This window comes from Lepisma saccharinum, chromosome 1, assembly GCF_977018435.1.
Source record: "Lepisma saccharinum chromosome 1, izLepSacc3.1, whole genome shotgun sequence".
Taxonomy (NCBI): domain Eukaryota; kingdom Metazoa; phylum Arthropoda; class Insecta; order Zygentoma; family Lepismatidae; genus Lepisma; species Lepisma saccharinum.
The window spans coordinates 7543642-7568886 of record NC_139229.1 but is presented as its reverse complement, the minus strand read 5'-3'; the positions used below and the strand labels follow the sequence as shown (position 1 = coordinate 7568886).

General features: G+C 39.1%; 2 protein-coding genes across 2 annotated transcripts in view; one reads left to right on the top strand and one right to left on the bottom strand.

The window, feature by feature from the left end:
- Window positions 1–21131, bottom strand: part of LOC146004338 (uncharacterized) — a 39676-nt gene extending 18545 nt beyond the window's left edge. Inside the window, exons 1-7 of the mRNA XM_083143472.1 lie at window positions 21023–21131; window positions 11280–11568; window positions 9903–10078; window positions 8488–8642; window positions 6060–6178; window positions 5171–5324; window positions 412–461 (exon numbers count right to left, since the gene is read on the bottom strand). Coding sequence (XP_082999598.1) covers window positions 412–461; window positions 5171–5324; window positions 6060–6178; window positions 8488–8642; window positions 9903–10078; window positions 11280–11559 — 934 coding nt within the window. The 5' untranslated portion in view covers window positions 11560–11568; window positions 21023–21131. The remainder of the gene's footprint in view (window positions 1–411; window positions 462–5170; window positions 5325–6059; window positions 6179–8487; window positions 8643–9902; window positions 10079–11279; window positions 11569–21022) is intronic.
- Window positions 21132–21538: 407 nt separating this feature from the next.
- Window positions 21539–25245, top strand: part of Mcm6 (minichromosome maintenance 6) — a 49094-nt gene continuing 45387 nt past the window's right edge. The window contains exon 1 of the mRNA XM_083128840.1: window positions 21539–21706. Within this exon, the coding sequence (XP_082984966.1) occupies window positions 21615–21706 (92 nt within the window). The 5' untranslated portion in view covers window positions 21539–21614. The remainder of the gene's footprint in view (window positions 21707–25245) is intronic.

Sequence of the window (25245 nt, the reverse complement as noted above, 5' to 3'; positions counted from 1 at the left end):
TGGAACTGGTGGCACCCTCAACAAGGCCAAGCACCACAAAGCCTAATGGTTGCCTTTGCATAGCAAGCGAATTGGTCTCCGCTGGAATTTTACCATATCAATCTACTTGAGTTTTGTAGAAAATAGTTCGATTGATGAGAAATTATACTGATCTGATACAAATGTTAAGCATTTCATAAAAAAAAAAATCCTTCACAGTTATCATTATGGGATTAGCAAATATCCATAACAAAAAATTGCAAGTTTCACAGTAAGTAATACAAGTATTCACATCAGACTACCAAAAGTAACAGAAATAACAAAAACAATAACTTAATTTTGGGGGTATATTTAAAAACAAAAGGGCTTGTATCTCAACTTATAATTTAACTTTTAAGAAGTTATATTAAAGGTCCAGAAGTTTTTAAATACCTTGTTTTATCTTTCTCTGGTTAATGTGAGGCACCTCCGATGATTCTTTCCTGAAGAAAAAAGAAAAAGGAAAAGTGTTTATTGCTTGCTTTAGAAAAAATCCAAATTGTTTAGTTAGGTTGTAGTACATAATAATTTGAAAGTGTATTTTTTTATATCCTTACCGATTCTCACCAGTAATGATACCAATATTTGAACCTTGTAACAAGTTAAAGGAGCCTTCCTGATGGCTCAGTGGTTCATCACCTTGTAATCAAGGGGTCCTAGGTTTGATACCTGGCGGAGGCACATAGTGGTTCAGATCTCACTTTAAACTGTAAATCCAATCCTGATTAGCCTTACTGTACATAAAGGACTTAAAACACAAGTTCAATCAATCAACAAGATAAAGTTTTACAGAATAGTAAGATATAAGTATTGCATTGGAAATGTACCATATGAATCCATCAGTGATTTATTTAAATATTCACGATTTTTTACATGAAATAATCAAATTTCAAGTAGCTGTCATTTAATCATAAAATCATTCTTTTGTTTAAAGAGGTGGCTACAGCTCGGACCTCTATGTGCAAAGGGGTCTGCATTGGGGAACAATTGCTTTGAAAAAGCGCGCACAATGAAGAAAAATGAGATCTGAAATGTAGTAAACCTGACAAAACTTGGCCTAAATGTTCAGTGCCGATCAACCGCCTGCAAGGAAACCGTTCCACTTGTTCATATGTAATGGCGGGTCGCCCATGCGTAGGATTGTTGTGCACATTTTTATGTTCCTGCTTGAAGGCATCCATGCATTTTTTTACTGTACTGTATGGTACAGGCCTCTACTAGTCCCTAGTAGCACTCCTTTTTGGTATGGCCCCTCAGTTTCAATTTTCAACACTGCTCCAATTTACACCACCAACTGTCTGCTCTGCACTGACTGCACAATGTTGTTGTGCATGTACTGGGTGGTCACAAATAAAGTTGCACTACTCAAGAGCCCATCTGAAGCAACAGATTGGGCTGAAACGTGGTATAGAGGGTTATGTAAACTGTGGGGAAACTAAAACTGATGAGTAAAAAAATAGTTATAATTTTCACCACCAGGTCGAAGTGTGGTGCTGGAATTTGGTGCACAGTGAACTTCATCATGGAAAATTGTAACATGCACATTTTGCATGTACACAGATCCAGTGAACTTAGTCACCTTAGCTAGGTGAAGTTCACAACAGGAAGCACTGTGGATTGCATCATCGAAAGTCGCCACTGTTCACATGCATTCTATAGCCTTCCCACAGTAAAGTCGGTAACGACAGGAAGCTGTGGTCTCTACCGAAGGTTGCTCCAGCTGTTCTCATGAGCGATGTGACCCCCTGTGGCCGTGAGCTCAGCTGTTACTGAGAGTGATGTCACTCTCTGCAGCCCTGATCGCTCAATGTCAAGGCCACCTGATACGATTGCCCAACATTGAAACCAGACTTCCTGAGACTGACCTCAGCCTCGACGACTAAAAATACCTATGCTGATGCAAGATTAGTACAGTAGTCCTGAACAAGGTTATTAAGGCCACACCCGACGCATAAATACCCTAGTCGCAAGACTAGGTGTGTGGAAGTCGTGTAATAGATCTGAGGTGTACCCAAGGTGCTGCCATTCTCCACACCTAGATGGCTAACCACCCAACTGTGTCCAGGCTGCCAACAGGCTGATGGAAGATGGACCTGCTCTACAACTTATAACTATTGCCATTCTTGTATCTCTTTCTACCAGGTAACCAAGAAAGTTCATGCGGTTTTTACAACTGCCCATAGTTTTCGTGGGGTAGTACGCAGTTCAGCCGCCAGGGGTACATGTATGTGTGATTGGCGGAAAGCTCATTCCTTGGCACGTCGGCTAACGTAGATAACAGGTCGCAGTCGATAGTTGGGGAACAAGTATTCGCAGTGAACCATGGCTGTGTCGAATGCAGTAATCAGGGCGTGTTTACTGTATGAGTTCAAATTGGGCACAAAAGGAGCGGAAGCAGCAAGAAAAATATGTGCAGCGTTTGGAGAAGGTACAATTAGTGAACGGACAGCGCAAAAGTGGTTTCAGACCTTCTCGAGTGGCGATGAGACACTGGCAGACAAACCTCGATCGGGCAGACCGAAATCTCTCGATGTGGACCAACTGAAGGCAGCAATTGAAGAGGATTCAAGTCAAACGTGTCAAGAACTTGCTCAACGATTTGCGGTAAGTGCAGAAACAATTTGTGTGCACTTGCATGAGCTTGGCAAATCATGGAAACTGAGTAAGTGGGTACCGAACGAGATGACTGCTGCGAACCAATTCCAACGACTGAACATTTGCGCTTCCTTGCTCACTAGGAACAACAACTGTCCAATTTTGGACCGCATTTTGACGTGTGATGAAAAGTGGGTAATGTACGATAACAAGAAACGCTCATACCATTGGCTATCGTCAAATGACACCATACCTTTAACTGCAAAACCTGCTCTTCATCAGCGGAAGGTGCTGCTGTGTGTCTGGTGGACTACAGCTGGGATTGTGCATTATGAGTTCTTGGAAAGTGGTAAAACCATCAACAAAGAGGTGTACTCCGCGCAATTGCAAAGAGTGGCCGAACAGCTTGCAAAAAAACAACCTGCATTATTGAATAGGAAGCGTGTTCTTTTCCACCAAGACAACGCTAAACCGCATACAGCAAAGATGACCCTGGAGGTGATTTCTTCTCTCGGCTGGAAACTTCTGCCACATCCAGTGTATTCACCCGACATCGCTCCATCAGACTACCATCTTTTTTGTCTATGGACAACCATATGCGCAATCGACATTTCCAAACTCGCGAGGGGGTTGAAAACGTGGTGGTGCAGTTTTTTGCGGCCCTACACAAAGACTTTTTCAAACATGGCATCTACAGGCTTGTACAAAGATGGGAGAAGGTTGTAGAAGCAGATGGTGGATATTTTGCAGAATAAATATAAGGTAAACACATTTGTTTTGGACCTTTTCTTCTTTGTACTAAAACCGCATGAACTTTCTTGGTTGCCTGGTAACAAGTGATTCCTACCTTTAACACTTAGGTATAGAATTCCTCCCATCATATCAATTACGCTCTTTTATATTTATAAACTATTGTTATTATTTCTTAGATGTTTCATTGTGTCTAAGCCCTACAGCTATCACCACTTTAGAATTAAGGCTCTACCAAAGTACGTAATATGTTCTCTTACAGCAAAAACCTCCAACCATCTGCGCTATGTTACCCTAAGGGTTGGCTTGGGAGACTTCAAACCCCAGCTGGCCGTTACAAAATGCTTTGTCTGACCATTGATTACACTGCTTTATGCTTCCAACGGATCATTTATGTTGACAGGGTGCATACTGAACACTGCTGTAGACATAAACTCAAATTACTGGTGGTTACTTTAGCACCACATTTCAACCTGGTGGCAAAAATTTGAATTATTTTATTTTTTTGGTCAGAATTCGCTTTCCCATGGTCTCCCTAGCAATGATCCATTGCTTTGACCAAGCTCCAGAGAGCTCCGAGTATGGGAACTTTAATTCTAAGCACCACATTTGCTCCTGGTGGTGAAAATTGGAACTATTTATTTAGTCAGCATTCACTTCCCCATGGTCTCCATAGCCTTTATACCAATATTCAGAGGCAATCTGTTGCTTCAAACATGCTCCAGAGGGCAAATTTAATTGTGGGCATCCTGTACATCACATGGTAAAGTCCAAGACACCGTGGGAAGAGGAAAGGTCAGCCTTGTATGTGCCAATATGGTCTGGATTGTATCTATCGCCATTCCCCTTTAGGCACTGGTGTGATCACTAATAAATTTCCAGTCCACGTCTACATACAGGGCTTGAACTCATTCTGGCAACACAAATTCCTTGAGTTTCAAGCTTTCTTGACAATAAACTTCCAGACCATTCTGTAGTCTTAATAATTAAATTTTGAGTGTTACACTGCACTTTAAGAGAATAAAGTTTAAAACAGGAATTGCAGCTTTCCTGGCGACGTGATTCGAACAAGTGTTCTTGGGTTACCACCAGGTTAAATTGGCGTTAGCTTCCAACGTTTCGAGTGCATACATTGCTCTCATCATGTGATATTCCCTGATGATGAGAGCAATGTTTGCGCTCGAAATATTGGAAGCTATACTCCACGAGGCCTTACAAAGATTGCTTCGCGGGCTTGCAACAAACGACAATATGGGGGTGTGTGTGCGAGAACCATTGAAGTCTGCGAATGAGCGATCCCAGTTGCCACAGCTAGCTCGCTGCACCCTTCTGGAAGGGTGAGTGACCTCTGCCTCTTGCTACCTCGGCCTGTTTGTTCGGCTGAGGAGCAGAGGACACGAGAGTATCTGCAACAGTGTGCACGCGACATCTGCTGTTGGCTGGTAACCCAAGAACACTTCATTCAACATTGTTATAAATAAATGCACAAAAAACTATAGAAATATTTTTACATAAAAATACAAGAAGGTGGTTGAAGGAAATAGCACAATTTTTTTTTGATTCCCAAATTGTGGCAAATATAAAAAAAAAAACTATTTTCCCCCAGCCTTTTCTAAATTTTAGCTGTATTTTCAAAATTCCTGACTTTTTCACTCATAAATTGATTTTCCTGACTTTACCACATTTACCAGGTCAGTGGGAACTTTGTCATTTGAGCCATTTATCAAAGAATTACAGTAAAGTACTGTGCTCAACAATATACCTTGCTCATTACACCTTACTTTCTGTTCAACCATGATTTACTTACCGTGCAGACAAGTAGTATGCATCTTGTGGAAGGGGGTTGGATGGAAAGTTGACCAGCAGCTGGATTAGAAGAACACCTCTTTCAGAAGGGTTGTTATAAACTGGCATTCCTTCATTTGGGATACATTTCACATCCTCATATTTTGTGATCTCCCCTGCAAAGAATGTTGATGCTAAGTTGCTTTTTGTAACATTTTAAATACAAATTCTGAATACCATGAGAAACTAAATAATCTTTTGATGTAAATTCAAATGTTTGCGGCATTAACCTTAGGGATGAGAGAACTTAGACTAGACCCTCGACTTGTATGAGCCGATACAAGTAAATAAGTTTAATGGTAAAATTGCTGATGGCTTTACTGAGCCAATATTTCTATAAATAAATGTACTGTAAAATTCTGCCAATTTGTTATTGCTTTTATGGAATAAAAGTGCAATTCATATACTTTGCTTTTGTGAGGTAAATGCTTAAGTACAGTTTCTTTTTCTAAGGATAAACTTATTCCCGTCAACTTAAATCTTGATTAATGATCCATGTAGCCACAGACATCTTACAAATAATATTATAGCTGATCTCCAAAGCAGGGTGGTTAACAGGGATCCCAGGTTTAAATCCCAGTCTGGGCATGGATATTCTTTGTGAGTGTTCCTTCATCAATTTCACATCACTCATCTTCATCACCACATGGTGGAAAACAAATTAGCAAAACTCATTCATGGTGTGGGACTGGATTTATATATGGTTGTTGGTAAGTATATTTTAAATGCTCATTCTTTTCTGTAACCCCACACATTGCAAATTACTTGCATGAAATATAAGCTGTACTTAAACTCAGATAGAATTTGATTAATCTGTCCTATTTCTACACATAATATGTACTGATGTCTACCTGGGGCAATTGTTATATCCAGCTCCCGATTATCTAATGCCTTAATCATCCTTCGGAAACCATGCAAAGCTTCAGATAGTTGAATATTCAATTTCATAATTAGGTCATTTCCTGAACGCCTGGAAAATATAAATTAAGATATTATTGCAATGGATGCAACAGATATACTTGTTGCAAAAATAAAATAGAAGACTGTATGTTTAATATTTTATGATAAGTCACAAACTTATTGCGAAAAGTAAGTCTTACAGTTACAGCTACTTAGTTTTGAAAGTAGCTGGTTACAGTTAGAATTCCTCAACAAGAGTAACTGTTACTTCCAACTACTGGCTGTAACAAAAAAAATATTTGTGTGTTACTTTGACAATTTCTTGATGTAGGCAAAATATTCCGAAGGTTACAAGTAAGAGGGAAATTCTGAAAGTTTGTGGATTGGCAACACAACCGATTATGTGTAAGCCGAGGCTGTGATTGTTGCACATGACGATAGCCTGTGGTGTGCTTTGTTAATGTACGAGTGAACCAACGTGCAGCTGTTGTTTGTTTGCTCGCTATAAAAGTCGAACTGTAGAGTGTATTACAATGGTGGATGAGAATGATATAACGATAATTACCAGACAAAGGATCGCTATTGAATTTTATGTGAAGTTACGCAAAGTGGCCAGGAAACGTTTGAGATGATCAAAGAAGCTTACGGTGATGAAGCAATGGGCAGATAGGCCATTTTCAAGTGGTGGAAGCATTTTAAGGAAGGTAAATGCAATGTGCAGGATAAGATAAGAAATGGGCATCCATCAACATCCGTGAACGATGAGAACATTGTGAAAGCAGGATATTTTTGAAAGAAGATAAGACATTTATCGATTCGTGAATTGGCGGCTAAACTGAATGTTGGTGTAGCAAGATGTCACAAAGGAAGCAATTAAAAAAAAAAAATAATAATAATAATAATAATAATAATAATAATAATAATAATATCTGAACTGCTTGGATAATGCTAAGCCACATGTGGCATGGTGGCAAGCTAGGCCAGCTTTGGAGAAAATTGGTGGGCAGTCTCTAGACCATCCTCCATACAGCCCAGACCTTGCACCCTGCGATTTCTGGTAGTTTCCAACACTTAAGAAAGAGTTACGCGGAAGGAAGTTTAGCATGGACCAGGAAGTGAAAGCTCTCGGTCACATCCCCTACCTTACACCAACTCTCAGAAAATAGTCTGCAACATGTGTTTGAGAAGCTAGTGCATTGCTGGAATCGGTGTATAGTGTGAAGTGCGCTATTTCGAAAAGGAAACTCACACCAACCCTTGTACTGACTCGGACCCTGAATAGTGATCTCAGACCATGAACTTTCGGAACAACCCTCGTACTAGAGGTTGAATTTTTTAACTGTGTGCAAAAATACCCTACACTTAATTATGAATTAATTTTAAAAACCCACACTAGAAGATAAAAGAAATAGTACTTATTAATCCTATGACAGATGTGTCATTTTCTGTAACATGCACATGGGGTGTACCTGTCCCCCGACCATTGAACTATCTTTAAGGTATGAAATGCATCGTGAATTATACTGTGCATGCATGCTGAACATTCTTTCTTTGCCTTTCTTCTAAGTCAGCTGCAATTTTCTGCTGCACTTTCTAAATGACATAATATTATAAAGTTAACATCAGCTGCGTGCTTTGGAGACGGTCGTCGTCCACATGCCTAAATACATAACAACCGAAGCAGTGCCATGTTTACTTTTGGTCACGCAGTCACTTTCATATTTACTTTCGTCACTAATACATATCTACGTGTCTTCCCCATCCTCACTAACACACTTAACATCTGAATCTGCTGTGTGCTCTGTCTTTCTCACTTTGATATTTTTCTTAAAATACAGAGTGGGCACAAAGTCGCTTTCCCCAAATATTTGATTTCTTCACTTATTGGGGAAAGTAACTTTGTGCCCACCCTGTATTTAATCCCCCAAGAATGCGATTGACGTTAATTTTATATTACGTAGATTAGAAGTACAACAGAACAACACAGCAGAGCTTAAAACAAAGAACAAAAACACCCACGTGCAGTGTAGTTCACAGTGTTGCAATCTCGCAATGAATATCGACAGGGAACACGTGTACCCCACGTGCCTAATGAAGGGCTAATGACTTAATAGACCTTTCTTAAAAAATTGTGTAAGTTGAAATAAAGGTACTTTAGTATTATACGGACTACCTCATTTCAGACAGTCTGTTTTCTGGGAAAGCAAAAGAAAGTACCCTTTATTTTAATGCTAAGAGAACCAAACCTGACTTGTCTAACCTAACCACACAAGCATATATTGAACAAATACTTTAGTATTTGCTTTTCCAGAAAACAGATGGTCTGAAATGAGGTAGTTCGTATAACACTACAGTAACGAAATGAAACCTGATACTTGCTTGTACACTTCGTGCTCCCTCTCATCCAATAAAACAACAACATCTCCTGCTTCCGCACCCGGCATTTGGTCACCTTCTCCTTTGAAAACTATTTTCTGTCCATTGGCCATTCCTTGTTCCACGTGAACTTCAAGGACTTGTCTATCTATAATCACCTGGAATCAAATTGAAAACCTTTGTTGAGGATAGGTCCTGATTAAAGTCAATCACAGTATTTCCCACAACAAAGGAACAGGTAAAACTTAAATTAAACTTAAGTAAATTGTTGCATTAACTTAAATAATGATAACTCATTGAAAAGTTACTGAAAATCAAAGCTCAGTTAGTGTATGAAATTAGAACCCTGCACTGTAATTTAAAACAGTAGACAATGGATAATGTTCAATTGCCAACACTGGATGTGTTAGTTGTTGATATTGTCCATACCCCTGTTTCTAGTGAGATTCTGTTGACATACTAGGAGCCCATGTGGCTGCCATTGGGCTTGCAGTAGCCATATGCAGAAATTGGAAGCTGGCAGTTGCAATGAGAATCATCTCCACTGTATCTCGAAAATAATAAAACTAATTTCTCTTTTACAATGATAATGCAATATACTTCTTTTTTCCTTTTTTTTTTTAACATATGCCAAACCTCAATGCCAGAGTGGTTACCACAGCACACTATGATACCAGAGGTTCCGGGTTTGAATCCCAGCTGGGGCTTGGGTGTTATGGGTGTGAATTCACGAATTCCCATCATATCATCACTCATCTTCATCGTCGCAATTAGCCAAAAGAGGAACAAAAGTGACACTAAATAACAAAAATCAAATTTAAAAACATACATTCAGTGATTTATCCCCCAACCCCATTTTTCCAAACATCACAAAAGCCCAATATGTGGTAATTTTGATGCTAAGTTTACCCTCATACTCCCCATAAAACAATCTTACACTTGAAATAAGTGTTTAAAACTCTATCAAAGGAAATTTGATTTGATTTGATTTGGTGTTTTAAGTCCACTTTATGCACAGTAAGGCTAATCGGGACTGGACCTACAGTTTAAAGTGGGATCCGAACCACTTGTGCCTCCACCGGGTATCGAACCCGGAATCCCTTGATTGCAAGGCGACGACGCTACCACTGCGCCATCGGGTAGGCCCTCTATCAAAGGAAATGAATTGATGTTTTAACACTATCAAAGGAAACAAATTGCTGTTTCAAGTCCACTTTATGCACTGAAAGGCTAATTGGGAATGGACATACAGTTTAAAGTGGGATCCGAACCATTGTATCAAACCTGTATAGGACCCGTTGATTACAAGGAAATGAAAAATAGTCTTGTAAATATTTATTTTATTAAAGTTTACAGTTTTTGAATGCTGCAAGCAATGAACTAGCTAAATTTATTTGTCTTTTTATTCTCCAAAATACCTTTTTACCCCAGCATGTTTCACAGTAATCACTGGAAGTAATGCATTCTCTCCTGCCACAACACTGAGGACACACACACTGCAGTTCCTCACCATTCTCAGGCTCACTTTCGTGAACTTGAATTTGTATCCCCGTTCCATCACACATTGGACACAGATGAAATGTTCCACCAACACCTGGAACCAGTAAATGGACATAGCTTACAATTTTATATATATCTTGGTAAACAAAACCCTCCCCTTTTACTCTTTGCCCTTCATGACCACTCACATATACAATCCCTTTGGGGGGAGGGGGGTGGAAAGATTAAAGGAAACACACTGCTAAGGAAAGGGTAATTCGTTCTGAGTTGGCAGCACTGAACCGTCAAATGCATTGCGATAGGCATTTGTTTTCAGCAGGGAACGGATTTACATGTAAATACATATTTATATCTGAAGCTGAAATCATTTATTTTATGTTTTGTATTATCTTTGCGCATCATGGCATGTGGACTCGAAAATTTCCATTTTTATTTTCCATATTTGTCCATATATTAGGTTTTGGCACATAAGTTATTTTTACATATTATTTCTGTATTTCTGAATATTTCTCAAAATATATACTCCATATGCATGCAATAACTACATGTCCCCGTGTGTGCAAAAGAGTTGGGTGAATTTCTTGCGAATAACTGACAAATTTGAAATATACTCCCATTATCACTTCGATATTGAATACAGTTTTAGTCCATATAAATCGATCTTAAGAGACAACGGAAGGAAATTCATGTTCGAACACTAACAACAAAATTTTGTTATTCATTGTTTTGGAAACGGAAAATGAAAACACATTTTGTGTTTTACAATTAATGTCAATGTAAGCGTAATGTATTTTATGTAGAATTTTAAGTCCATATTTTGGTGAAAATAACTAAATATGTATTTACGTATTTAGCACATTTTTACTACATATAAATCCGTTCCCTGGTTACCCCCATGTTTGCCCATTGCATGTAGTGCCTGAATCAGTGCAGTACGAACTTCCGTGTGCAACGGTTCCAAGGTAAAGCTATAAAATGGGAACCCTATCGGATTTGCAAAGAGGGTAGATTGTTGGAGCATATTTAGCTGGTGTATCAGTAATGAAGACTGCCACTTTATTTGTGTAGTCGGCGGGATCGTGTCAAAGGTTATGGCGCATACATAAAGTGCGGCAAGACAAGAAATAGTCATCGGAAGCCAACCCTCGGTGACAGGGATCATTATTTTATACTACATTAACCCTGAAATCAGTTTATTAAATGGAAAAAAAGGGGAAATTTTCGAGTGTGGACAGTCATCATCAGCCCATAGTTCTTCAGAGTCAGAATAAGTTATTAAAATATGTGCAACTTACCTTGGCATTTTTCACATATGATGTTCCTGTGCACTGATATCTTTTTCATAGTTCCATTGTAGGCCTCTTCGAGAGACACACTTAACTGCTGGAAAATGTCTTTCCCTTTGATCCCTTTCTGGGGCCAAGGTAGACCAAAATTTAATTCAGAATTCATATTGGTAGTGTGTGTATTTGAGATTGAGATATTACTAATTATGCTGCACTTTTCCGCCTCATCAACTAGGCCATACAGTTCCTCATCCTCTGCATTCCAACCATCCTCATATGCCTGGGTCATTGGAAGCTGCTGGATGGTTCAAGCAAGATCCGATCAGTGTGTAATCGTCAATATACATACAACAATAAGCAACATAACTAACATAAGCAATATAACCATCTGGGTCCCTATATTAGCAAAACATTCATATCATGTCAGCTCGGTTCCTGTTTATGGTATGTTAATGTTATAGCGTTTATGTACATCAAAATACAACTTGGTTAGAGTTGTTTCTTGGCGGGGCAAGGTGCACTACTGAAATTCGCCCCTCCAAACTAACTTCTGGATCCACCACTGACTTAAAATCATACTTTCCTTGCCCATTATGTCTTACTTCTCTCTTATACAATACTTTCCTTGCCCATTATGTCTTACTTCTCTCTTATACAGGGTGACTCAGAATTCCTATTACACACTTCTTGGGCTTTTAGAGGGGGACTTGGTAGATCAAGGTTTGACAAGGAACCCATGTCCGGAAACGTACCATTTTGGTACTACACAGATGACAAGATCACATAATTTCACATCTCCCACTTTACCTGCATCACTACAAGAGCTGTTACAGGTGGATAGGTTGCGGTGGACCAACTCCTTGGCCACCACGATCGCCGGATCTAACTCCTCTTGACTTTTTCATGTGACATGAAGAGTCTTGTTTATGAGACTCCTGTAGTGTCAGAGGAAGACCTGGTTGCACTAGTTCTGGCTGCAGCAGACACGATTCAGCACACACCAGGTATTTTTGAGCGTGTGTGTGCAAACATCCTTCAGAGTTACACTGTTTGCAACAAACTTCAGGGATGCCACATTGAGCAGCTCTTGTGGTGACGCAGGTAAGTGTAGTACCAAAACGGTACATTTCCAGACATGAGTTCCTTATCAAAACTTGATCTACTAAGTCCCTTCTACAAACCCTAGAAGTGTGTAATAGGAATTCTGAATCATCCTGTGGTGATCTTCGCATATAGTGAATTGCAGTACAATTTCCGGGCATGTCTTTTCGATTGACTAAAAAGTGTATTTGGCTAATGCCCTTCGACATCACCATTCATTCCATGTTACTTCATTTGGGTGGGTGGCAAATCTTTAGTTTTTGTGTACATTTGACAATTTCACATTCCTGGGTCCACTGATCAAGGTGTGGGAATTTGAGTTGACTGATTTACTTTTCTACATTTGAGTATATCAAGTGTTTGGGTATTGTAAGTGACGAGGTTACCAAATAGAGAGGGAGTGAGGAGAGATAGGGCTGACCTCTATGGCAGAGTAGTTAGCATAGCATGGGGTCCCAGATTCTAAAGGCATGGGTATTCATTCTGAGTGTCCCTTCATCATATCATCACTCATACCCACCTTCGCAATTAGCCAAAAGTGGCAGAAAAGCAAAGTAAAATAAAACCAAATCAAATTGAGAGAGAGATAGTTGTTGTTTTCAGTCCACTTTATGCACAGTAAGGCTAATCGAGACAGGACCTACAGTTTAAAGTGGGATCCAAGTCACTATTTCCCTCCACCGGACATCCAATCAGGGACCCTTTGATCACAAGGTGACGAAGTTAGAAGAGAGAGAGATGTTAAGTAATGGGAGTATTAACTGTCAGATAGTGGTTTAGGGTAAAGTAGGAAATTATAAGGCTATAGTGTTCCAATTGAATATGTGCGATATGCCAACAAATGCTCTCTAACATTTATTTGTGGCATAAAAGTTCCTTGATAGATTAAGAGCATGATCAGTTTCACCGAGGTCTTCTTCAACATTCTATTGAGAGAAAAGTGATACCATGTGGAAAGGAAGGAACACTGCTTCAGTTGTTACGAATTTAGATTTTAGGTGCATGGGGGATGACACTCTCCCAATCATGTGACTGACGTTAACTTTATAATATTATATCATTTTGAAAGTGCAGCAGAAAATTGCAGCTGATCTTAAAAGGAGGAATATTCAGCATACATGCAAAGTATAATTCACAATGTATTTCATACCTTAAAGATAGCTAAAGGGTTGGGGGCAGTTATACTATGCACATTACAGAAAATAATGTGCTTACCATAGGGTTAACAGGAGGAGAAAGATTTCCTCCTAGTCAATCACAAAGGGTGAAAGTGAGTGATGGCCATTCAAGTTCAACCCCAAGTAATGTTGCAGTTGGAGTGCAACACAAAGAGATCAGGTAATAAACTAACTTCGTCATCATCACATCATAAATAAAGCAAGAAAGCAATGTACACTCGCCTGAGTTAGTACTCCGGCATATTTGCAGAAGATACAATTCAATCTATAGGTGTATCAATATACGCTGCATAAAAGTAAAACACAACTTATTACTAACTTCGTTGACCCTGTACCTTTAATATATAAAAAAAATGGAGTTGTTCAAATAACTTACAATTTCTAATTTTAATGTTTACAAATTTTGTCAGACCTATAGTGGAATACAATATTCCAATTTGGTATTACGCATGTAGTGCTAAGATGAAACAATCAATAGAAAAAAAAATACTAAACAGATTTATCACATTTATATATTACAAATTCAAGCTATTCAAATACTATTATGAGTATGATAGCCTGCTGAATCAGAGCTGAAAAGCGAGTTATATCTTATATGGAAGGAATCTTGGAGGGAAATATATATGGTACCAAAACTCCTTCGTATGATATGGCTTAAGGTGAAATCATACAATTTGAGAGGAAATAGCGAATTATTATGTCTTGATAAGAACTACAAAAATAACAAGTATTTTATATAAATATATTAATAACTTACATTTTGCGAGTATCTATGTTGCTCCTGCGACGTTTCGGGACGCAACTGCTCCCTTCTTCAGGCTGTTCACGTTTAGGTTATATATAATTCAGAACCACATCGACCTCTCCATAGGTACAGGATATGGGATTGGCAAAAGGTGTGTGGTTAAAATAAAGAAAAATCTAAAACCCATTACAGGTGCACGTCATAGTACCATACTGTTTCCCCGATTAGAAACTGCTCCTTGGAATGTAAAAAACTTTAAAACTGTGAATAGCCACGGCCCGTATCCTGTACCTATGGAGAGGTCGACGTAGTTATGAATTATATATAACCTAAACGTGAACAGCCTGAAGAAGGGAGCAGTTGCATCCCGAAACGTCGCAGGAGCAACATAGATACTTGCAAAACGTAAGTTATTAATATATTTATATTAAATTTGTGAGTAATTCGCACAATTTTCATAATGAATAACCGGCAAGATGGTGGTGCTGATCGTCGTCCTGTGTTTCGAGATTTTTCAGTGGTTTTTCTCGGCCTGTGTTTAATCATGGTGTACTCATGGCTTCAGTGTAGCATTCCTTCCACTGCGTCAAAGGATTCTGATGAACTATTGCGGTGGAGATGTGCTCAGAGGAGATTTTCTTTTTCGGCACTCGCGGCGACACGTGTGCGTGTCTCCGCCATGGCTTCGCCCAGCAGCAGGGAACAACGCTCGGCAGGTAAGGGGACCCTGGTGCGGTACTTTCACCTCCTGTGCATGGCCTTGATCTGCGGGAACATACATGTGAAAACGGTGGCAAATTTCTCTGTGTATTACCAAAATACACAGAGCATTAAGAATAAGCTTGGCGACTGTGCAACTTTTGCATGCGAACTCATGGCATATGACTGCCTAATTTTTACTGAAACGTGGTTGACAAAAAACGTTTGTGACAGTGAGCTGCCATTCGCAAGCTATTTCACCATATATCGGAACGATCGTGCGACTCGTGGTGGGAGCGTTATGCTCTGTGTTAACTCGAAATGGCCAAGCAAAGTACACCATGACTTAAAAAGGAACTGTGAAATACTGTGGGTGGAAGTTTCAGTGACCGGTGCCAAGAATCTTCTCCTTGGCTCTTACTATAGGCCACATAAAAACAGTCCTTTGTTTCTCCTCGAAGAATGTCGAGATTCTTTACTTGTGGCAGTTGTCCTGGGAGACGTTGCGCTTTTCGGCGACTTCAACCTCTCTATTGACTGGCAAGACCCTGTGAATGGAACAGCAAAATGTACGAACCACGCATGGTTTATCGATACTTTCATTTGTGGTTTCAACCTGAAACAACATAATTTGTTCAACACCAGGAAGGACAGCAACCTGGATCATGTTCTGTCCACCCTACACGATATTGGTATCACGCCAGGTAAGAACCTCCGACCACGTCAGTTTGGATGTTTCTATTCTCATCCCCCCACCCCCTAGAAGAGGTCATTGCCCCTCCATCCAGAACAAACGCTACCTGTGGAACCGAGCGCCGTGGGAGGAGATAAGACTTTCCCTCGACTCCTTCCCCTGGGGCTTTTTGGAAGACGGGACCGTCGACGAGGCAGCTGACCTATTTACAGGTGTCATTCAAGCAGCAGTGACGGGCCACGTGCCTACAGGGAAAATATCTTCTCGTAGATTTCCGTGTTGGTTCGACTCCTAAGTGCTGGATGTACTGGCCAACAAGACACAAGCATGGCAACTTTGGTAGGGCTTCCCGATGAACACACGCACAATACCTTTGCTGCTATGCGACGACACTCAAAGTATCTCCTTCGAAAAAAATATAAGGAACATATAGACAATATCACTGCAACAATCCCGGAAAACCCAAAAAAAACTTTTTTAATCTAATAAACTCGAGGGAAAATAACAGTAGGATTCCAGCTGAAATTACACATGATAGTGAAAGTGCAATAGGCGACCAAAGGGCAGAACTCTTCAACGCTTATTTTCATGGTAACTTCTGCCCCCCATCTTCCCTTGCAGCATTGCCAAACGTAAGACCAGTCTGCTCCTCCTCCCTAACAACGCTTGTCACTACACCCGATGAGGTGAAGAATCTATTGTCGTCTCTTTCAGCTCACCGTGCCCTAGGACCGGACGATATCAACACCATGTTCCTCAGGAAAACTGTGCAATCCCTGTGGTATCCCCTTTCCATTCTCTTGAACAGATGTTTTTCGGAAGGCATCTTTCCTCACGCTTGGAAACAAGCTAACATCACACCTATTCACAAAAGTGGTAACAAAAATTTTGTTTCATCTTACAGACCAATCTCCTTGCTCTCTCCTCTGTCCATCATCTGTGAAAAAGTAATCAAAGACAGACTGTACAAATTTGTTTCTCCGTACTTAAGCTCTAAGCAACATGGTTTTTCTTCCTGGTAGCTCCTGTCTTACAAACCCGTCTGTTTTACCCTCACATGCTATGAAATGCATTTCAAATAATTCACAATTAGATGTAATATACTTTGATCTGGCCAAAGCCTTTGATACTGTTAGTCATCGTCTTCTGATTCATAAACTACGCAATAGATTCAACATTCATAGCAAATTTCTAACCCTTCTCACAGATTACCTTAGCGATCGCCAACAACGTGTCGTTCTTCCAGGAACTTTTTCTAACTTTCTTCCTGTCCTCTCTGGAGTTCCACAGGGTAGTGTTCTAGGACCTCTCTTGTTCATATTATTCGTCGATGACCTTGCCGACCATCTCACAGCTCCCTCTAGCAATTACCTTCTTTTCGCAGACGCCTGTAAAATTTTCAGAGAAATCTCCACTTCCGACGATACTCATCTTCTTTAGAATGACATAGCAACATTTACTTCCTGGTGCCTGACATGGGACCTTACATTACATCCTGACAAGTGTACTACTCTCACTATCTCCCTCAAGAAGAATCTGTTAAAGTCATCTTACTCCATCTCTGGCAATAACATCAAAGCAGTATCCTCTCATAAAGACCGAGGCATTGTTTTCAACCAAAAGCTCACATTTGAGGAACATATTTTATTCACCACAAAAAAGGCCATGCGTCTCTTAGGTTTACTCTACCGTTTCTCTGAAATTAGTGACATCTCAGCCCTCACCTTGTACTTCAAATCATTCATTTCCCCAATAATAGAATACTGCTCTCCCGTCTGGTCCATGGCATGTCCCACTCACCTCTCTAGAATCCATTCAGTCTTTCACTTCTTCCTAGCTATAGTCCGTCACAGGGTTCCCTCATTACGCAATTTTTCATCTCTGCATCTCCTGTCTTTTCTAAACTTACAAACTGCTTATCAGCGACATTTGCAGAATGATTTCAGTTATTTATACAAAATTGTGAATGGCAAATTCCGCTGCAACACACTCCTTGAGGAATTCCACTTTCGAGTACCTATGCGCACAACACGCAACACAAGATTATTTTATACAAAAAAACCTAGACTAGAAATTCAAAAAAGATCTCTCTTTTACAGACTTGCAACACAATACAATGATCTCCCCTCAAATATTGATATATTTTCCTCCGAGTTTGCCTTTCGGTCTTCCATCGGAAGAAATGCTTGTAATTAATATCACATAGTGCCATCTTTTACTTATTTTTTTGTTCATTTGCTATTCACTTTTATATTGTTTTGTTACTCTTAATTATTTTTTATTTTATTTTATTATTTTTTTATTTTTATTCTTATTATAATTATTGCTTTCTCATTGTTGACAATTTCAGTGTAAAATGGCCACCCGTGCTGTATCTGAAATTTTCTCAATAAATAAATAAATAAACAAGTATTTTCTGTATCTCATAAACAGTTATAATTCGAATACCGTGAGATAGATATTGATTAATGTTGTTAAAACAATTTTCAACTTCATATATAAGGATAATTATTTAAGAACTCTTTTATAGTTCTATAGTTGAAAAGTAACAGTTGTATATTTTTAATGCATTTTTAAATTTTTTGTAGTTTTAGGTTATGTTTGCTAAATATTTTGGAATGTTCTCTTGTCCAATTCTCTGGTTTTTGATACCTTGTAACATGTAATACTGCTGTATTAAGGCTGAAAAGCTGTTCTCGGCAGTTTAAAAAACACACTTAAATAAATAAACAAATAAATCATGTGCGGCAGTTATAGGTAACAAAGCTGTATGAGCCTCTCGGCAGTTACAGCATTTTACTGAGTATATGCTGGTCATTTATCATTTGTTGAAGTTCATGCATTTGTATTCATTGAGAGGAATACTGAGATGGTATACACATGCTGATAATTGTAATGTAAATTCTGACTGCCTTATCTCCTATGTGATGATTAAGGTATAAACTAGTGTGTGTTGGGATTTGCAATTCTTGGTATTGTACAGATTTATGGATATAGATTCCAACTCCACATTCGTGCGTCATAAACGGAGAACAAATACGATGATAATGAGAAAGATATGTCTCATATTGTTTTCCTTTCATTTCCCGAAAACATAGCAGGGGTGGGTGGTGGGCAAAAATTATTTGTAGCATATCAAGTTTATGGGAAGAAACACTGACATCAATTAGGTGGGGTATTTGCCCTCCACCCCCACTTCTTGCCACTTTTGCTCCTGCATTATGCTAAACCTTATCTACCAAGAGAAAATAATAATAATAATAAATTTCTTTATTAAGCGGGCTAGGTTCAGCCTATAGGCTGGTCTGCTACCTAACTCTTGTCAATGTAATGTTACATATATAATAATAAACTGCATGTGGAGCAGTGAGCTACAAGAAAAATAATACATATATACTTGTAAGAGATATGCAAATTTAAATGAATACACAAAGTGATTAACTACAAATACAAAAGACAAAATAATAAGTAATAATAAAAGACAAAAGTAACACATAATAAAAATACAATTTCATGTAGTGACTTGATACCTTCAATATGTGCCGCGACTCTGCCATTGTTCCATTAACAGTATATCTTTTACTTTTCCTCTGAAATTTACGGCAGGCAATGCATTCCATGCTTTGGGAACCGAAAAGTAGAAAGATGATTTGTAGGCAATGGTAGATTGATGGGGTAAATCGAAATTGTTCCGCTTGCAGGTAGCATATTCATGGATATCCCTATGAGAATGCATTTTTTCGAACAGATACTGCAGTTTACCTTCTGCTAATATGCCGCAGACGAAACAGAGAATGTGCATTTTCCTTCTGTTTGCCATAGTAAGAACCTGATTGTTATTTAAAATCGGAAATAAACTATCCTTGCCCCCCCCCTCCCAGTTTTGGAACCCAATCGCCCCCACTGGGAAGAAACATTGTTAGCATTCTCTTGGATAAGAAATGTGGTATAAAATGGTTTATGATGGGAAGTCAGTAAATAGGACACAAAGTGATGTGGGACAGCTGAAAATAGTAGTTTCTAAAGGTGTCATTAGGTGCCAGCACAATCCAGCTTCATGATATTCAGTTAGCAGGCGCTAAAGGTCTTTTCTACTCTTTACTCTCTACATTCTGGCAAGGGAAATGGAGAGTGGGTAAGCGACTAATCCAACATGAATAAGAAACTCAGCAGCCTGTAGAACGTGATGGGGGCATCACCTCCTCCCCTTGATGTCGTAACTCTCGGTGCCACCACTGTTGTCTCATTAGTTGGTCTGCTGCATAATCCCCACTTCCCTTGCCATCATGAGGGCCACCCACCCTAAGAGTAGAAAATACCTATAGATAGCAGATGCACATATGGGCAGCTAAGTTTCAAAATGGTGCCTGTGCTTGAGTGTACGTTAGAATAGCAAGCAGTGTGCTGTTGTGCATATTTTGTGGGCAAAAGGACTTAATGCAAAGGATATTCATAAGGAAATGTTTCCTGTTTACAGTGAGAAGTGTTTGTCGGTAAGGCGGTGCACAACTGGCCCGCTAAAAATTCACCTTCGCGGCAAACGTATCAGGGATGATGAAGACGACATTTAACCTGAGGCACAGCTGTGGCTTGGACAGCAGCCTAAAGACTTTCATGCAGCAGGTTTTGGGGCACTGATAAACTGATGGGATCAATGTTGGTGGAGATTATGGAAAGAAAAAAAAAGTTTCAAGTCAGTATCTCGCCTAGTGTTTATTTTTTTTAAATAAACGTTTGTGACTTACTTACTGACTTACCCTTGTAATTTATGCATTGAGGTTGTAGAGGACTGCAAGGAAATTAGATGTGCAGGAGTTGTTTTTGATTGTCAAGTTCTTCCATTTGAATCGAGGTGGACCATAATGTGTGTAAAGTTTCATGAGTGATTCGTAAACTGTTTGGAGTTTATCCTGGAGCTATGTCATTGTCTATATCCCCGAGGAGTTGCAAGGTGGTTGTAGAGTGGAGCTTGTGATGAAAAGCTTCACTACATTCGGCCCTGCCATGATTACGCGTAATATTTTACGCCGACCTCAATGGCGGGAGAAGTTATCACAGTGCATTAGGAACGCCAGGGTCCCCGATTCGAATTCCTGCCTGGAAATGTGTGTCTTTTTGAGTGTCACTTCAATGTCATCAAATCATTACTCATCCTCATTGTGATTAGCCACAAGTAGCAGAAAAGCAACGCAAAGTATAAAAATAAACCATAACATAGCATTTTATGAAATTTGAAGAGCAAAATTTTATGGGCCTCACCATTTTCGATGTTCTTCCAATTCATTAAAAGCACCGTAACTTTTATCCTTTCGTTGCAAAAAGACAGAGTACTTACCCTTTTTTTAAAATAACTATTTGTTAAATTATCTTGTTCCCCTAGCTTTGCCGTTAAAAACTATTTTCTTCTGAAGAAGTGTTCCAACACCATACACAGCGGTAATTCCCCGTAGTCTTTCTTTTCTTCTTTACGTGTGCTATAATCACGAAGGATCGTTTATACGCTCTTTTATAATCCAGACCTTGAGCAAATGCAATGTAAATCAAAGTCATTAGAATATCATAATCCGTCATGGAAGTCATGAAGACTTGCCACTTTTTCATTTTTGGTTCTCAAAACAGTGTTTTTCCCGCGAATGTCTATACAGGTGTTATTTCGTGATCGTGGAAGCATAAAATATAATGTTTGTACATGTATTTAAAAATTGTTATTGGGGATACGTGTGGAGTTACGTTTTTATCTCTTGTGCGTTCTGAAAAGTTCCATTGCGCCTGCGGTTCCAAACAAAACTGACGTCATAAACGACGGATGCCAGATGAACTGGCAGCACTGTTCATTTCCCGCCAAATCCTTGTGTCTACAGTTAATCTGGAATTAAGCGTGTGTAGTTAATATTTTTGTTTTGAATTATTAGTTTCTGATAAACGAAATGGATGTTGCAGATGTTCAGGCAGGACAAATACATGTTCAAGACGATGCTGGAGTTAGATGCCAGAAATTATTTCAAGACTTCTTAGAGGAGTAAGACAGTTTGTTTTTAGTTTCCTATGGCTTTTACTTGTTGCACTTGCAATTTATTGTTCGTGAAATCAGTATTTGTGTGAGCTCGTCATAAGTAAAAGGTATAACCTTTTTACCTGACAGTTTCATACATCGGAGACACATTTCTTCATTTTTACAGAAGAAACTACTTACGGAAATGAGTTTGTCTAAGGTTTCCAACGTTAGTCGAGGTATTTTCTTTCATCATGGAATCTATTTGACCGGGAAATCATGTATTTTTCAGTAGAAATATCTCGCCGACGCACAATTGCCATTGCTTTCCTACTTGAACCGGCCTCCCCGATGGCGCAGTGGTAGCGTCGCTGCCTTGTGATCAAGGGGTCCCGGGTTCTATACCCGGTGGAGGCACAAGTGGTTTGGATCCCACTTTAAACTGTAGGTCCAGTCCCGATTAGCCTTACTGTGCATAAAGTGGACTTAAAACAACAACTCAACTCCTACGTGAACTGGATGCTAGATACGTTGGATGACGTAAGTCCCTGTCAGCGTTTCCAACCCCCTTTTTTTAAACTATGCTTACCAAACCTGGCATGAGTTTACAATACCGGACCACTCTCCAATTTCTATAAAATTTCGCCTACTTACTAATTTCGGTGTCCTGATGACGCAACTGTAGTTCATATTTGGCGGTCGCTTGTTAAAATTGTACATTTACGTCTAGAAATTGTAAAATAACCTTGCGATTTACCACGCTCATTGTCCCTACACAGCAATTCGGAACCATCTTTCTTTCGCAATTCGTTAATGGTCTTCCTTTATGCACAACAATCTTGCTGACGTAAGACGAGGAATGCCTACGAGGTTAGGTTAGGCCTGTTAGGTTAGGTTCCATTAGCATAAATACAAAGAAAAATTAATATTTTAGCTAATATTTAACTATACCTTGTCTTGCCTGTTGATTTCTTCATGTTGGGAAAATGGCGTCTTCCGTGGAGCTATTGTTCTTATGGTAGGGTTACGTTACGTTAAGAAAACATAGTTTATTTCGTTTTTTTCTCGATTTCCATACTTGACCGCCAATTATTACATGCAGATTCATGTTTAGGAGTTCACAATTAGTGAGTAGGCGACATTTCATAGAAATTGGAGAGTGGTCCGGTATTGTAAACTCGTTCCCCAAACCTAACCTAAGCTTATCGGAATGGTTCGTGGTGCTATCCGTCAGCTACCCGTGCATAATTTTAAAATTTGCACATGTGACGAACACAATAGTAGGTATTTTTCGGTGAAGGTTGGAAACACTGATATTCGAAAACAAAAGAAGCGGTATCATTCGCAAAATAAGCGAAATCTCACTGTTATGTGCGTTTGGCAGCACTTAGAAAAATGGTTAAGACTCTAGTTTACATCCTTTTCCTAAGGAATATCTGTCATATATCGTTGGAAAGCTTATTTTATAAGGAATTCAACAACATAAATCCCAAAGCGAGGAAAAATTTCCTGGAGGAGTAAATCGAGAAAAATCTGATGTTGTTCGGATATGCGTAATTGAACGTACTGAGGAATTTTTTCGATGATGAAGCACATATTTAGGGGTGAAATGAGTGCTAATGGAACCTAACCTAACTTCGTAGGCACACTTCGTCCCCGTGAATAATTAGTGGGGCTAGCGTGAACAGAAAGTGTAAAAGTAAAAAGGTACTTACCCGAAGAGATGCCGGCTGCCGCACCACGAACGTGCACCGCAAACTCAAAGAAGCAATCACCATGCAGATAAGGACTTAAAGTAGAGTCTAGCCGAAAAATGCGTTATTTTAGTAGAAAAAGTGTTTGTTTTCGTGTTAAAAGCATAATGGCTCCTAGAACTATGTTCTGCAATACGCAATTGGCAACACAAAATATCCGATTTTAGTACCAGTTAGATATAGTGAAAACACAATTAACTCTTTTATTTCCGAATTATTTATATTTGTACTTACCGTATATGCATAGCGGAACATTTTTCAACTTGGGATTATGTTTTTTCACTGAAAAAAGCGTAATTTTTCACATTACAAGTATTTATTGGTCGTTGCTGTATGGCGGGCAAATCTTGACTCACGTTGTCTCTGCAGTGTCGTCAGCTGATATGCAGTGTTTCTAAACTTATGAATCGAAAAATGCCGCACAAACTATTCACAAAAGGTTTTTAGCGAAAATTGATCCACAAACCATTCACAGAAGGTTATTTTAGGCAAATATAGAAAATTAAATTGAAAAAACAAAACACTCACACGTCATCTTGTAAAACTACGCGTGGTTGCTACACTAACACTTATTGACCGAAAAATGATGGTTTTTAGGCTGACATGTTCACAAATCATTCACAGAAGGTTAGGCAAACAGAAAATTAAATTGGAAAAAAAGAAAACTGCTCACACGTCATCTGGTAAAACTACCGCGTCATTGCTATACTGACAGGGGTTACATATTTGAACGCACATAGTCGATGGTAATAGTGGCACGAGCTATCGTGCAACGGAGATACATTAATGTCGAAAATGACATTATTTACCGGCTGAATAAGTTGCACGAATGGAAAAAAACACTATTCCCAGCTTCCAAAAGTTCACAGGAACTCAATTCCGTAAGTACTTTCCCGTCATTTCTCCTGTAAATTTGAAGAAATGTGTTTTCACTATATGTAACTGTTACCCCGATTTTAATGTGTCTCCGATCTATGAAACTGGTACCCATTTTTATGAATACATACTTGTTGGGGCGTTACCCCCACACCCCCTATACGCCTTCATGGCGTGGTGCTATGCACAGGGGAACACTTTACTTTACTTTTTTTTTATCAGTAAGATATATGTAATGCGGAAGCTATTAATGCTTGTAGTTTTATGTGCAGTGACAAGACATAAGGTAAAGACGCTCTATCCTAATTTCAGCCTTCCCAAGCACGGCAATAAATTGTCAAATAATAGGAGATGTTTAGGTTTCAGTATCCTAAGCATAGTAAAATTTTACATTTCTGTAAGAACAATTTGATCAATGCGTGATGAACTCTTGTTCTCGTTATCGGAAGGTTCAGGGTTCGAGCCCTCAGTCTAGACGGCGTTCAATCTTGTCTCCGAGATTAGCTATAAATGGCAGAAAAAGGGACGAATAATAAGATAAACTAAAAATTTGATTGGCTTGATGCACATTAATTATATAACCCTCACAATAATAATCATCATTTTTCCATGTAATTTGTTACATCTAGGTTTTATTTTAAAATATTAAAATGTGGCATAATTTGAATTTTTAAATCCATTTGAATAGGTTAGTTTTCCCCGAAACTACTGTCACCAGATTGTGAGAATACCAGAAAGTGCCGAAGACCAGAAATCAAAATACCACATATTGGAGGTATTTACAGAATTAATTATAATGCTGACCTGCCTAACTTAACAACGAAAACATGTAGGAATGAATGTATTATCCCTTCATACCTATATCACACGACATGGGGAATTTAATCTAACTTCATGGTGCGGAGGAAAAGTACTTTTCATCCGAGTGGCAGTAAA